General features: G+C 36.9%; 1 protein-coding gene across 1 annotated transcript in view; it reads right to left on the bottom strand.

The window, feature by feature from the left end:
- LOC144965250 (3-[(3aS,4S,7aS)-7a-methyl-1,5-dioxo-octahydro-1H-inden-4-yl]propanoyl:CoA ligase-like) overlaps positions 1-3,825 on the bottom strand; it is a 5,481-nt gene extending 1,656 nt beyond the window's left edge. Inside the window, exons 1-2 of the mRNA XM_078900390.1 lie at positions 3,777-3,825; positions 1-2,148 (exon numbers count right to left, since the gene is read on the bottom strand). The exon at positions 1-2,148 is cut by the window's left edge and continues 1,656 nt beyond it. Of these exons, the coding sequence (XP_078756516.1) occupies positions 435-2,120 (1,686 nt within the window). The 5' untranslated portion in view covers positions 2,121-2,148; positions 3,777-3,825 and the 3' untranslated portion in view covers positions 1-434. The remainder of the gene's footprint in view (positions 2,149-3,776) is intronic.
- Between the last annotated feature and the right edge of the window lie 8,675 nt (positions 3,826-12,500).

Below are 12,500 nucleotides of genomic sequence, written 5' to 3' on the forward strand. Positions count from 1 at the left end.
TGTATTTATGAAAAAAACAAACTAATCTACCAGACAATCAAAGTGACAAATTCTTAATTTGCCACTGCCAGACAATCCTTGACTAAGCATTCCAAATTTCTTTACATGTTTTTATATGATAATATCATAAACATTGTCAAAGTAATCATAAAATCATAGGCATTTGCTTTAGCATGCATTGTTTTCTTTAACACTGTTTGGTTTTTGGTATAGAAAAAAGTCGCTCTTCAACCAGAGGATCAAGAGATGTAGTACAGTCCGATACCAAAGTAACAGTAATTACTTTTTTTTTTGGTGCGCGCACTCTTGCAGACAGGTGATCTTCTTGAGTAAATAATTCATAAATATTTTACACCTTTATCAAATCACATGCGTAGATATTGCAGTTTTAAATATGTCATTGCTTATTGTAAAAGCGCCGAGAGAATTATGCGCTATATAAATTTACTCCCATAAACATAAGTAGTTTCAAAGCGCCAATCAGGATTCATGCGTACCATGTCACTGGCTTTCTTTTTAATCTTTTTTCTCTCAAGTTTGCCCGTTTTACTGTGAGGAAGCGAATCAACAAAAAGGAAGTATTTGGGAATAGGGGCAAGGTCTTCATCCTCTGTAATGACACACGTTTTACAATAATTCCTAACATCATCAACTGAAAGTTTGGCACCGGGCTTTTTAATGATTAAGGCACACAGCTGCTCAAATCGTAGCTCGTCTGGCACACCAGTCACAGCAACCTCTTTAATTCCTGGACATTCTCGGATGAAAGCTTCAATCGTCTCAGGATAGAATACAAGGCTTCCTCTTAAAATGGCAAACTTGTCACGACCAATCACATAGAGTTGTCCATGAGAGTTGATTTTGCCCATGTCGCCTAGACGTACCCATCCATCATGATTGAAAGTTTGCAAAGTTTTTTCGGGATCTTTTACATAATAAAGAGCTCTCTGAGTTGTTTGAATTAGGATTTCACCCATCATGCCATTTGGAACTTCTTTGCCATGCTTATTGACAACTTTTACCCTTGAACCTACTGTTGGCCATCCTGTATTAAACTCCTCAAATTCACTTAAGGCAGAGACTTTGTAAAAAGTTGTAAAGCCGGCTTCTGTACTCGCATAGGCTATGACTACAGTTTCAGATATGTTTCCAAGAGCTGCTTCTATCATTTTCTTAGAAACAGGGCCTCCACCTACACCAACAGTACGCAACTTATAATTTTTTAACTCATCCTTACAATGCAAACGGACTTGGTTGAATTCATTCAAATAGAGAGGAGCGGTATAAGCGACATCACATTTTTCTTGTACAGCAATTTTCCATTGTATCTCAGACGAATGCTGTGGGATTCCATTAGCCATGTCGAAAATCACCCTTATTGAACCAGTTGCCAAATAGACCGTGGGATATCCACCAAGCCAACCCAGGACTCTGTTGTTCATGTACACATCGTCCTCAGTAACACCAATCACCTCAGCAAAATGACGTCCATATTCCAATAAACATCTACTACTAAAAGCCACCAATTTGAAGAAACAGGTGCTACCGCTGGTACACAGGTACTGGCATACATCGTCAGGATTTATATTGACATGCATCTTATCACTTTCATTACCGAGTTCTTCAAAGAATTGCCTTTTATCAATTAACCGATATTTTAAGATGTATTTTAAGCTTGGGGCTTCCGGACAAGACACTTCGCCTGTATTCTCATTAAAATAACTTAATTTGGGTTCGAGAATATGAAATACTCCATCGGGGTCGTCTTGATCTACAATTATAGCATCAGCTTCACCGAGTATTAAACAATTCATAAAATCTGAGCCACATGTCAAACATGTCTGCCCATTCATTGAAATAGCTCCAGCTGTAATGGCGCCTAATTCTGTAATCACTCTCTGGGGAGAGTTGCGTAAAGTGTTGCACACAACACGCCCCCTTCCCAGATCAGTTCTTGTCAACAGAGCTGCAAATTTTTGACAATAGTCCCAAACTTGCTGTCGTGAGAAGACCAATCTGTTCATTTCTTCATCGACAAAGATGAAAGCCGGTCTGTTAGGTTGATTTTGAGCATGGTTCTTCAAGGCATCTATTATGGATATTGATACGTTCTCATCCATGATCAAATCTAAACAAAACCCAAGAATCCTGGAAAGGAAAAGATATCAACGTTATACATCAAGATCAAATTCAATTATTGCAAAAATTGTACAATGAAATTTGATTATGCGCTTGAATTTCAATCTTCATATGCAAATCTAATGTGTTAATCGAGTAATGCGCTTGGGTTGGGGGTTGTGGACAGAAAAATATAGGGAGTGAATGCGACTCATATACAAGGAGCAACATAAAGTAAACACTGTTTTGGCCTTTGGCTTTCCTCAGGTTACACGCCGATAATGATGAGAAATAAATAAAAATATATTTTACATTTACATAATGAAGTGGACACTGTGGCTATGCTCGAGTCGTTCAGAAATGGATAAAAAGTCAACGCATCGCATTAATCTCCATACTGGATTGTCGGACTCAGCCAAGACTAATTATTTTGATGTAGACCCAATCGGCTGTCCAATGAAATGTTGGAAATTATGAAATGCTGGACGGTTCTCTGTTTGGAGATCCACATGTTAAAAGCTATAAATATCCCATTTTGCAAACCATCAAACTACCTGGCTTGATCTTATGTTATGTCAGGTTTTTCCTCCGTCCATTCATAAACAGCACTAAAAAAACATTGAGCTCTTATTAACGCAGTATCCACTTAACGTGCTCAAAGCACTTTACAATGGGTCCCTAGCAAACAGACATTTTAACATGTAGGACGGGACTGTTAAGTGATATTACAATTTCTTTCGGAAACGCTGTTCACGACCAGGTACTCATTTTACACCTGATTACGGAGAGAGAATGTGAGTATAGAGCCTTTTCCAAGGACTCAACTATGCGCCGTTCATAGCGGGACTCGAACCCAGGATCTTCCGATCCGAAGGCGAGTGTCATACCACTAGACTACAAAGCCATATATCAGATCTGGGAGAATTCTACACTGGACTAGCGTTCATCATTCGAAATCCATCTTTTCAAAAAGTGCCAATCATAACACTTCTTGAGATGTGTCAGGATTGCAAAAAGTCTCAATCATAACACTTTTTGAGATGTGTCAGGATTGCAGAAAGACTCAATCATAACACTTTTTGAGATGTGTCAGGATTGCAGAAAGACTCAATCATAGCACTTCTTGAGATGTGCCAGGATTTCAAAAAGTCTCAATCATTGTACTTTTTGAAATGTGTCAGGATTGAGATTTTTTCTCCCATGATCTTGGTGATATTTGAAGAAATTTGATTTGTCAGTCTATAGCAGAAGTGTCTTGTGGATGGCAAGTATTATATTTTGTATGCCCTTGAATCAGATATCGGTGGCGTGGAAGGACCACTGATATTGTATTCATTTAGCTGGAAATACACGCTGGTTTTAGGACACGAATGCAATTGCTTGTTCAACACAATTTCTATAATATTTGTGAGTCATGATGCAATGAAACTTAAGACGAGCAGGTGATAAACATTATGTTCCACTACCTTCAACAGTTTGAAAATAGTTCTCCATGAAAATGATAACTTTTTAATGTGTCAGGAGTATAACGGCGTTTACGACATTTTTATGCACGATGGAAGTCAGTTAATGGACTGTCTGCTTCGTATTAGCGACAGATATACTTTTTCTAACAATATTCTCTAAACCAATTAAACAAAAACTTTGAGTAAATCTACCTTAAAAGACAAGTAGATACTTTGCAGATACCAATCCAGTGGAAGCAATGCAATCTGTAGCAGGCATTTTCAATTTATATGGATAACTTTGGTTGTAATTTATTGATGTTTTGATGTTTATATTGCACTTTAATTACGGGGTTTATCTTGCTTTGAGCGTACCTTTTTAATCGTATTCTGCAATATAGGCTTAAGCCACCACAAGTAGTTTGAAGAGTGAAAGAGAAAGTGAAATTTTATGTTCAGTTTTGTGACCTTGTGATATAACACTCAACTTCTGACCTATAAGTCCCTGGTTTGAGTCCCGGTTTGCGACGTAACGAAAAGGCCCTTTACTGACACTCTCTCACCATATTCAGGTGTAAATGAGTACCTGGTCGGTAACAGCGTTGGCTCTGAAGAAAAAAAATACAAGTGTGCCTTACAAGCATCTTGTCTGGTCCTAAATGTTGAGCGTTTCTGCTGGATTGAGAACCTCTGTAAAGCTCTTTGAGCACATTTAGTGGCAATTGCGGAATATATATATATATATATATATATATATATATATATATATATATATATATATATTGCTTACATATCTTAGATACGCGCGTACTGTTTTTTCCACAGCTTCTGCCTCTTCCTTCTTCTCATTTTTGTCCTCTTCTTTTAGCTCATGCTGATTTCAATCTGTGTTTAGTTGGAAGATCGGTTTTTAGCCCTCCTCTCCACCAAGTAGTGATTGAATAGTTTGGATCCGCAGCATCATATCGAAAAGTAGCATGGAATTGTTGCTGTCAACTTAACGCAGGATCAACAAATGTACGAAGGACACATTTTCATATCGGGACCTGCAACTTCGTTTGTGGCGAGTCGGCCAAGAGGGCAAACCATTTCCGTTATGCGCAATACATAGGAAATTACCCAGGATCTCCTTTACAGTAATTTTGAAAGCTGAATTTGATTTAGAGTAGATGGAAAGTACTCTGACCTTTACCAGCGCTCTATCTGGAAGGTAACAAGTAATTGATTGAGATTGCAGAAATCTGTTCAATAGCTCCCAGGACTCTAAGAGGACCACCACCACCACCACCCCCACCACCACCACTACTACTACTACTACTACTACTACTACTACTACTACTACTACTACTACTAGTACTACTACTACTACTACTACTACTACTACTACTACTACTACTACTACTACTACTACTATTACTACTACACTACTACTACTTCTACTACACTACTACTACTTCTACTACTACTACTACTACTACTACTACTACTACTACTACTACTACTACTACTACTACTGCTACTACTACCTCGCCTAAGCATATCCTTCACACTCGTTTTTTGTTGATATATTTTCATTCTACTTGTATTTTACATTCCACGATTGAGGTTTTCGATCAAAGAAAGGGGATAAAAACATTCTATTAAACACGTAATATTTTCGCCCGTTCGTTCTTTATAATAATCGGGTATTAATATTTACTACTTTTATTCCATCCCTTTAAGAAACGGTCTTTTAATCTGTTTTGTAATGATCGTGCATATTTCGTAATGTTCGCCTATTAAATACCCTACAGGAACACCCGAGCTCATATAATGACGAAAAACATTAGATTTTTTAAAGCAATATTTACTAAAATACGTCCTCAACCTCAAGCGCTTTAAAAAGGTTTGAGAGCCAACAGCAACGCTAAACACAAATGACGAGAGAGAGAGAGAGAGAGAGAGAGAGAGAGAGAGAGAGAGTAAACTAGATCGCTTGTAATTACATTATTTTAGACATACACAATACTGTTACCGTTCAGGTATTCCTTTAATCAGGGTCCCGATAACTCAGTTGGTAGAGCACTAGCTTCACACGCAAAGGGGTAGAGATATTTTTTCAGAACCTCATGTCCCCCCAACAGTGAATGGGTAGCTGTTAGATCTTGTAGAAAGTATCTTGCGATAGACTAGCGTCATATCCAAAGGGTAACAGGCATCTGATATTGTCCGTTTCACGTTATAGAAACTAGGATAAATTCTGGCTCCATGGGCATAACGGATTTGAAGGGCTAATTTTTTTACTCATGATGAAACACGTGAATAAAGAACCCCTCCCCCCCCCCCCCCCCGCCCACAGTAGAATTTTTAAAAACCCAACAAAAAATACTCAAATTTAAGACGTCCAGATCGGGACTTAATCCCGCGACCTTCAGGTCATAAGTCAAGACCACAAAGACACCGTAAAACGATTCACATCAATTTGGATTTGACAGTGCAATTTAGTGACGGTGTTATTATTTATTATTATTTTTTAAAAATCAATGTAGGAGAGAAAGAACAAAGGAAGACCAATGTTCTGACATCCATTCTTAACATCATTAGTGAATTTTAAAAAAATGAAAGTGAATGGAGGAGGGCAGTGGAGGGCATTATCTAGTTCACTGTTGTTTCCTGAGCAAGGTGTCGGTTTCTTGAATGATATATATCTGAATGGACATATTATGCCTTTTGAAAATGTTAGGCCTCTATAGATAGTATGAAGTTGACGTCACTAAGTTTATGAATAATTCTCACTGAACTGTATTGACCCGACTATACACGTTTAAGGTTACACATAGTTGTGTGTGTTGTTCGTTATACGTCCGTATGGCAAACTTATGAGCTTCTTAGCCAGGCGCATACTATTTCTATTAAACTAACCGCGTGTGGGTTGGTCAAAAATAAAGATGATGCATGAGATACTCAAACTCTATTGCAATTTTAAGTCGTTTAACTGTTTAAATCATTTGATAAATGATAACATAATAATTTATAAATTTCAAACAAGAGAAAAGACGCGCATGAGCTTATTGGGTCTGATCGTTTCCGACCTTGTGCACATATTAGCAGGTCTGATAACCGAACGCAATTATTGGCTTGGTTTAACATTGCTGTGATGGACAATATGTTGCGTTGGTTTGAGTGTATTTCCATTACAACAACAATGGTGGTTATCAGACATGCAAATTTGTTGACGTCGTTCAATGGTACTCAAATATAAATGGAGGTGTGTGTATGTGTGTGTGTGTGTAGGGGGGGGGGGAGGGGCAGAGGAGTCCCTGAAACGGATACACTTTCAGGTCTTGGTGATAGTCTGATATGCAACATTTTTGACGCATTTGCAGCAAAATGATATCATAACTGTAGATTTTCAAGGGAAGATTATAATGATGATTAGAAAAATAGGTCATGCAAGAAACAAAACACAATCACATGCATAACACAAAAGAAGGTTGGGCTATAGAGCAAAAACAAGGTAATTAGAATAATCTACTCAACCTGTAATTCATACCTTATTTACAATGATTGCTCTTTTGATGTTTCAACGTTTGATAATGATAATAGTAAAATCGGAAAATCCATTGATGTAGATTATCCTATAATCCACATTAGGAACATAAGCCTGGGATCTGTTTTTTTATTTGTTTATTCATGCCAGGAGATCATGGAGAGGTTTGATGATAGGAGATGAAAGAAAAATTGGAAATAAAACGAAACATCAATACATCTGTAAATCAAATTGAAATGGATATCGCATGGATATTTTTTTTTTGATGGGGGGGGGGGGGGGGTAAGGGGTTATGCATACACAATTTTGGGTGACGTTACATGTGTATCAATCCAAATAGTAAATCAAATTCTTATTTGATTTAATATTACGCAATATCAATTTCCATCGAAAAGTAATATAGGGCCTCGGGATGGTCTAATCACAATCTATGGGTTTTTTTTTTGGTACTTTATTAAAAGTTACGAGTTCCCTATTATCGATTTGAATTTGACCCAATAAGCAGGCATCACCATTTTTGTATTGAATACGAAGGAAAATATTTGTAAAATCAATGTACTTAGTTTTATTTGATTTTAATCAGAAAATACCATATCATATCATGAAAATCAATTTGATAAGAAAGGAAAAAAATGTTTCCAATTTCTTTCTTTCCGCACTATAGCACGGTTCTTACAATGCTCATGACCAGCCATCTTTTCCACCAAAACATAGAACATTCAGGCAGAGTTTGAGTCCATTGTCACCCATTCCGTCACTGATCATGCTTTGTGTCGCTTTTTTGTCACAAGACGAGATTAACTCTACGAATCGATGAAGCAGACAATGAATTTTATTTCAAGAATTGAAATGCCCTGCCACGACTAAAAAAAAAATAGAGCATTCTATAGTGGAAAAAAGGATAAAGGAAAGGATTCGAAAAACGATAAGGTGGATTGTAATTACAATCCAGAACAGGAAATTCCCTCCCGGCATCCAACAGTGCAAATAATTCTAGATGTCTGTTTGCTTGGCACCCCGCTACGATCCATGACCAAACTCTAAGCTCTCTCTGTCTGCCACAGCAAGATAAAATGTTCAATCTACTTGATCTACTTTACCCTCCCCCCCCCCTCTCTCTCTCTCTCTCTCTCTCTCTCTCTCTCTCTCTCTCTCTCTCTCTTCTTATCCCCTTCTCACTCCTCTGTCTCTCTTTCTTTCTCCATTTCAATCTCTGTTCTCACTCAGTTGGGAGAGCACTCGCTTCACATGCAAAGGAAATGTGATCGACCCCGGATACAGTCGAGATTATAATTTTATGACTCCCCTGTCCACCGAGCAGTGACTGGGTAGCTGGGTCTGTTAGATCTGGAGGGATGTACTTTGCGATAGACTAACGTCCCCCATCCAAAGGGTAGCAAGCATTTGCTACTGTCCGTTTCACGCTATTAAAAAACGGGATAAACCGGAGTTAACCGTAGCTCCATGGGCGTTGAAGGACAACAACACAAGAGTCCGATTTCATCAATGTAGAAAGACATTACTTTACAGTAGAAGTATGGTGGTGTTGGTGGCAGCAGTAATAGTAGTCGTAGCGGTAGTAGCGATAACAAAAGTAGTAGTAAAAGTAATAGTAGTAACAATAACAGCAACTGCATCAGCAACTGTAATAGTACTAGAAGTAGTAGTAGTAGCCGTAGTAGTAGTAGTAATAGTAGTAGTAGTAGTAGTAGTAGTAGTAGTAGTAGTAGTAGTAGTAGTAGTAGTAGTAGTAGTAGTAGTGATCGTGGTGGTGGTGGTGATGGTGGTGGTGGTGGTGGTGGTGGTGGTGGGAGTGGTCTTTGTTTACGCAATAATTTATTGCCAGTATAATAATGGCAATTATATGATAAAATTTATATTACAACATGCTAACTTGTATATTGCTTTGATATTTTGATAAAATAACTCTGTAACAGACACCAGTAAATAAATATCAATATGATCACATTTATGAATTTCATTAACTATACTATATTAATATGAACATTTTATGTGGTTTTAAGAGCTCAATCAAGCGGCGTCTGTAAGAGCATAAACACTCAAGTGAGGCGCACACTAACATAAAAAGACAAACACATAAACGCACATGCATATATTATATTATACGACTATAATTATAATGATAAATTTCATTGTTTTAATATGCAGCAATAAAAAGATGAAAGACGTTAATATACAATGATAACGGAGGAATGGAATAATCTTAATTATAAAAGTTGTTTGTATTGCTGATTCTACTACTACTTCTGCCACTACTACTACTACTACTACTACTACTACTACTACTACTACTACTACTACTACTACTACTACTAATACTACTGCTCCTACTACTACTACTACTACTACTACTACTACTACTACTACTACTACTACTATTACTACTACTACTACTACTACTACTACTACTACTTCTACTACTACAAAACTACAAATTCTACTACAATTAAAACTACCACCACCATCACCACCACCACCACCACCACCACCACTACTACTACTACTACTACTACTACTACTACTACTACTACTACTACTACTACTACTACTACTACTACTACGACACTATTACTACTAATACCGCTACTACTACTACTACAACTACTACTACTACTACTAATAATAATAATACTACTAATACTACTACTACTACTACTACTACTACTACTACTACTACTACTACTACTACTACTACTACTACTACTACTACTACTACTACTACTACTACTACTACTACTACTATTAGAAATAAAACTATTACGTCTACTACTATTACACCCAGCACTACAACTTACTACTACCACAACAACTACTACTACTACTACTACTACTACTACTACTACTACCACTACTACTGCTACTATTACTACTACTACTACTACTACTACTACTACTACTACTACTACTACTACTACTACTACTACTACTACTACTACTACTAGTACTATTACTACATACTACCGCTACTACTACTATTGAGTTCTAACCCCTGGCGCAAATAATATCACAGTAGACAAACTTCCACATTGTTGAAATTACTTTTAGGTAATGTCGAAATGGGTCCATCGGTGGATTACTCGTGAATACATCTATTCCATATTTGAGCCAGGCCCTCTTGTCTTGATTTATCTTTGGTGCTCCAGATCTATGTGTCTCACTATTATCCTCCTTTTCACTGGCGCTGAAATGACCTAATAGAAATCGTGTCGCAAGCGCCGTAAAATCCCCCCCCCCCCCCCCCCCCCCCCCCCGTAACCAAAAAATAAAAAAAAACAAACCAAAAAAAAACCCCCCAAAAAGCAAACCAAAAAACAAAAACAACAACCCCCAAACAAGACAACAAGTAAACAAACAAAAACAACAAAATCGATTGCTCGTTCCTTTTACAACCAGTTTTCTTTGGTGCTTTTAACTTCAGATCTACACCCCCCCCCCCCTTCTCTATTATTCTCTTTTTACTGGCGCTGGAAGAACCACAAGTGTTTAAGCGCCGTAATATATCCCAAAACAAAACGACAACAAACAACAGCAAACCAATTAATTGAAATCTGATAAAAAATTAGATCGTTGCTCTTTCTCCTCTGTCTAATCGAATCTGCCAACTTAAGGTATGGAGCCTGTTTCAGGCCTGCCGGGTTCACCAAGTCGCCTTCGTTATCGAGCATTAGAAGGGTAAAATTCACAAAATGAAACCAGAGGCATATATAAATACAGACCCATATATTCTATTTATATAATTAATTATAAATAATTAGAACTGCGACCGTTTCCAACCAACAAACTGCTTGTTACGATTGCATTCATTGTGATTACTCATAGTAACGGTTTAGATGACCTCTAAACAGAAAAAAAAACCTCCAAAAAACTCCAAGCTGCTCATCTTCCCGGCTACCATAGTTGGTAGTATAAAGTGTTATGTTATATGGTTATACAAAAGCGAATGTAGAATGGCGATGTTATGTCTACAATCCATTTTGATAATAACACATATTCCAAGAATCCGTTGATGAAACTAGATCAAATAAAACACACAAATTCACAAACATGCTGGTTTGATAAAATAACTCTGTAACGGATACCAGTAAATAAATATCAATATGATCACATTTATCAAACCCGATGAAATACTTGAGAATAAAACACATAAATCTAGATATATAAACAATTTAATCGATTGGATATTCCTATGGTTTTAAAAAAATATAATTTTTAATTTTATTCCTTAATTAGTTGATATGCTCCAAAATTCTTTGGTCAAACATTAACGTTTTCTCACTGGAACTTCTGAATCAAACATTCATTTACCTTTTATATAGTGTCAAGAATGAATTGTAATTGTTAGTGATTTCATCTGTATCAACTAATCAATGAATACACCTCTATGATAGGCAAGGGTTAACTATAAAAGTATATTCCTTAAAAGCCGCCATGGCTAATGGAACGGAGCTTATTCCGATTTCTATGCCGTTCAATGGACAGCAAAAATTGCCTGCAACCCTTTTGGAGAGGAAGCGATTTCATCGCAAAGTACTTTCCGCTAAGTCTAACTGGCCCGATTTTCTTAATCACTCTTTAGAAGACAGATGAAATTGTGGGCAATACATTTTCTTTCCTGTGGGAATACTGTCGAAGTATCTAATCGCAGGTTTTGACCCTAAGACCTAATGGAGATCGTGTTGCAAGACCCTACTACAACACCACGCCGACATAAAAGGGTTAAGCTATAAGTACGTATATGTAACAGATTATATTCTTTTTTGAATAACTGAATATATTCCGTAATCCTTTCACTAATAATGATTTAATCACTCAATCCTTTTTACGGTTTACGCTTCAGGCAGTTAATTAATTACTTTATTGATCACTCTTCGCACAATAAAAAGACAAATATAGTATAAAAAGGAGTCTTTAAGAGCCATTAGGCACATGGAGTCGGAATTAAATTCGTTTTCTGTAGCGTTGAAATAACAGTAACATTTGCTTGTTATCCTTTGGATAGAATGGTAATCTAGGGCAAATAATATTTTGTCATATCCTGAGCGTGGTCTGGTGGTATTTACAAAAGCTCAAGTTTAAATCTAACAGACCCACCTGCTTGTCCATTGCTGTGTTCACTTTGATGTCAAATGAAAAAAAAAATTAAATTAAAACCTCGACTGCACTCGAAACAATTCCCTTTACCATTTTCCTTTACGATGAGTTGAGTACTCTATCAATTGATCCATCGAGTCTGTCACGTCAAAAGCGCTTACAATATTAGTGAATGCAAAGGAACAAACTTTATTCTGAAACAAATCTAATGGTTTCAATAGTTTTATCGATAAAGAGCTACTAAGTATAAATGGGGAATGTGTTCTTTTTCTATTTTAATAATATGAATTTTAATG

Source organism: Berghia stephanieae, chromosome 2, assembly GCF_034508935.2.
Source record: "Berghia stephanieae isolate SIO BIC M18660-M18661 chromosome 2, UCSD_Bste_1.3, whole genome shotgun sequence".
NCBI classification, from domain to species: Eukaryota; Metazoa; Mollusca; class Gastropoda; order Nudibranchia; family Aeolidiidae; genus Berghia; species Berghia stephanieae.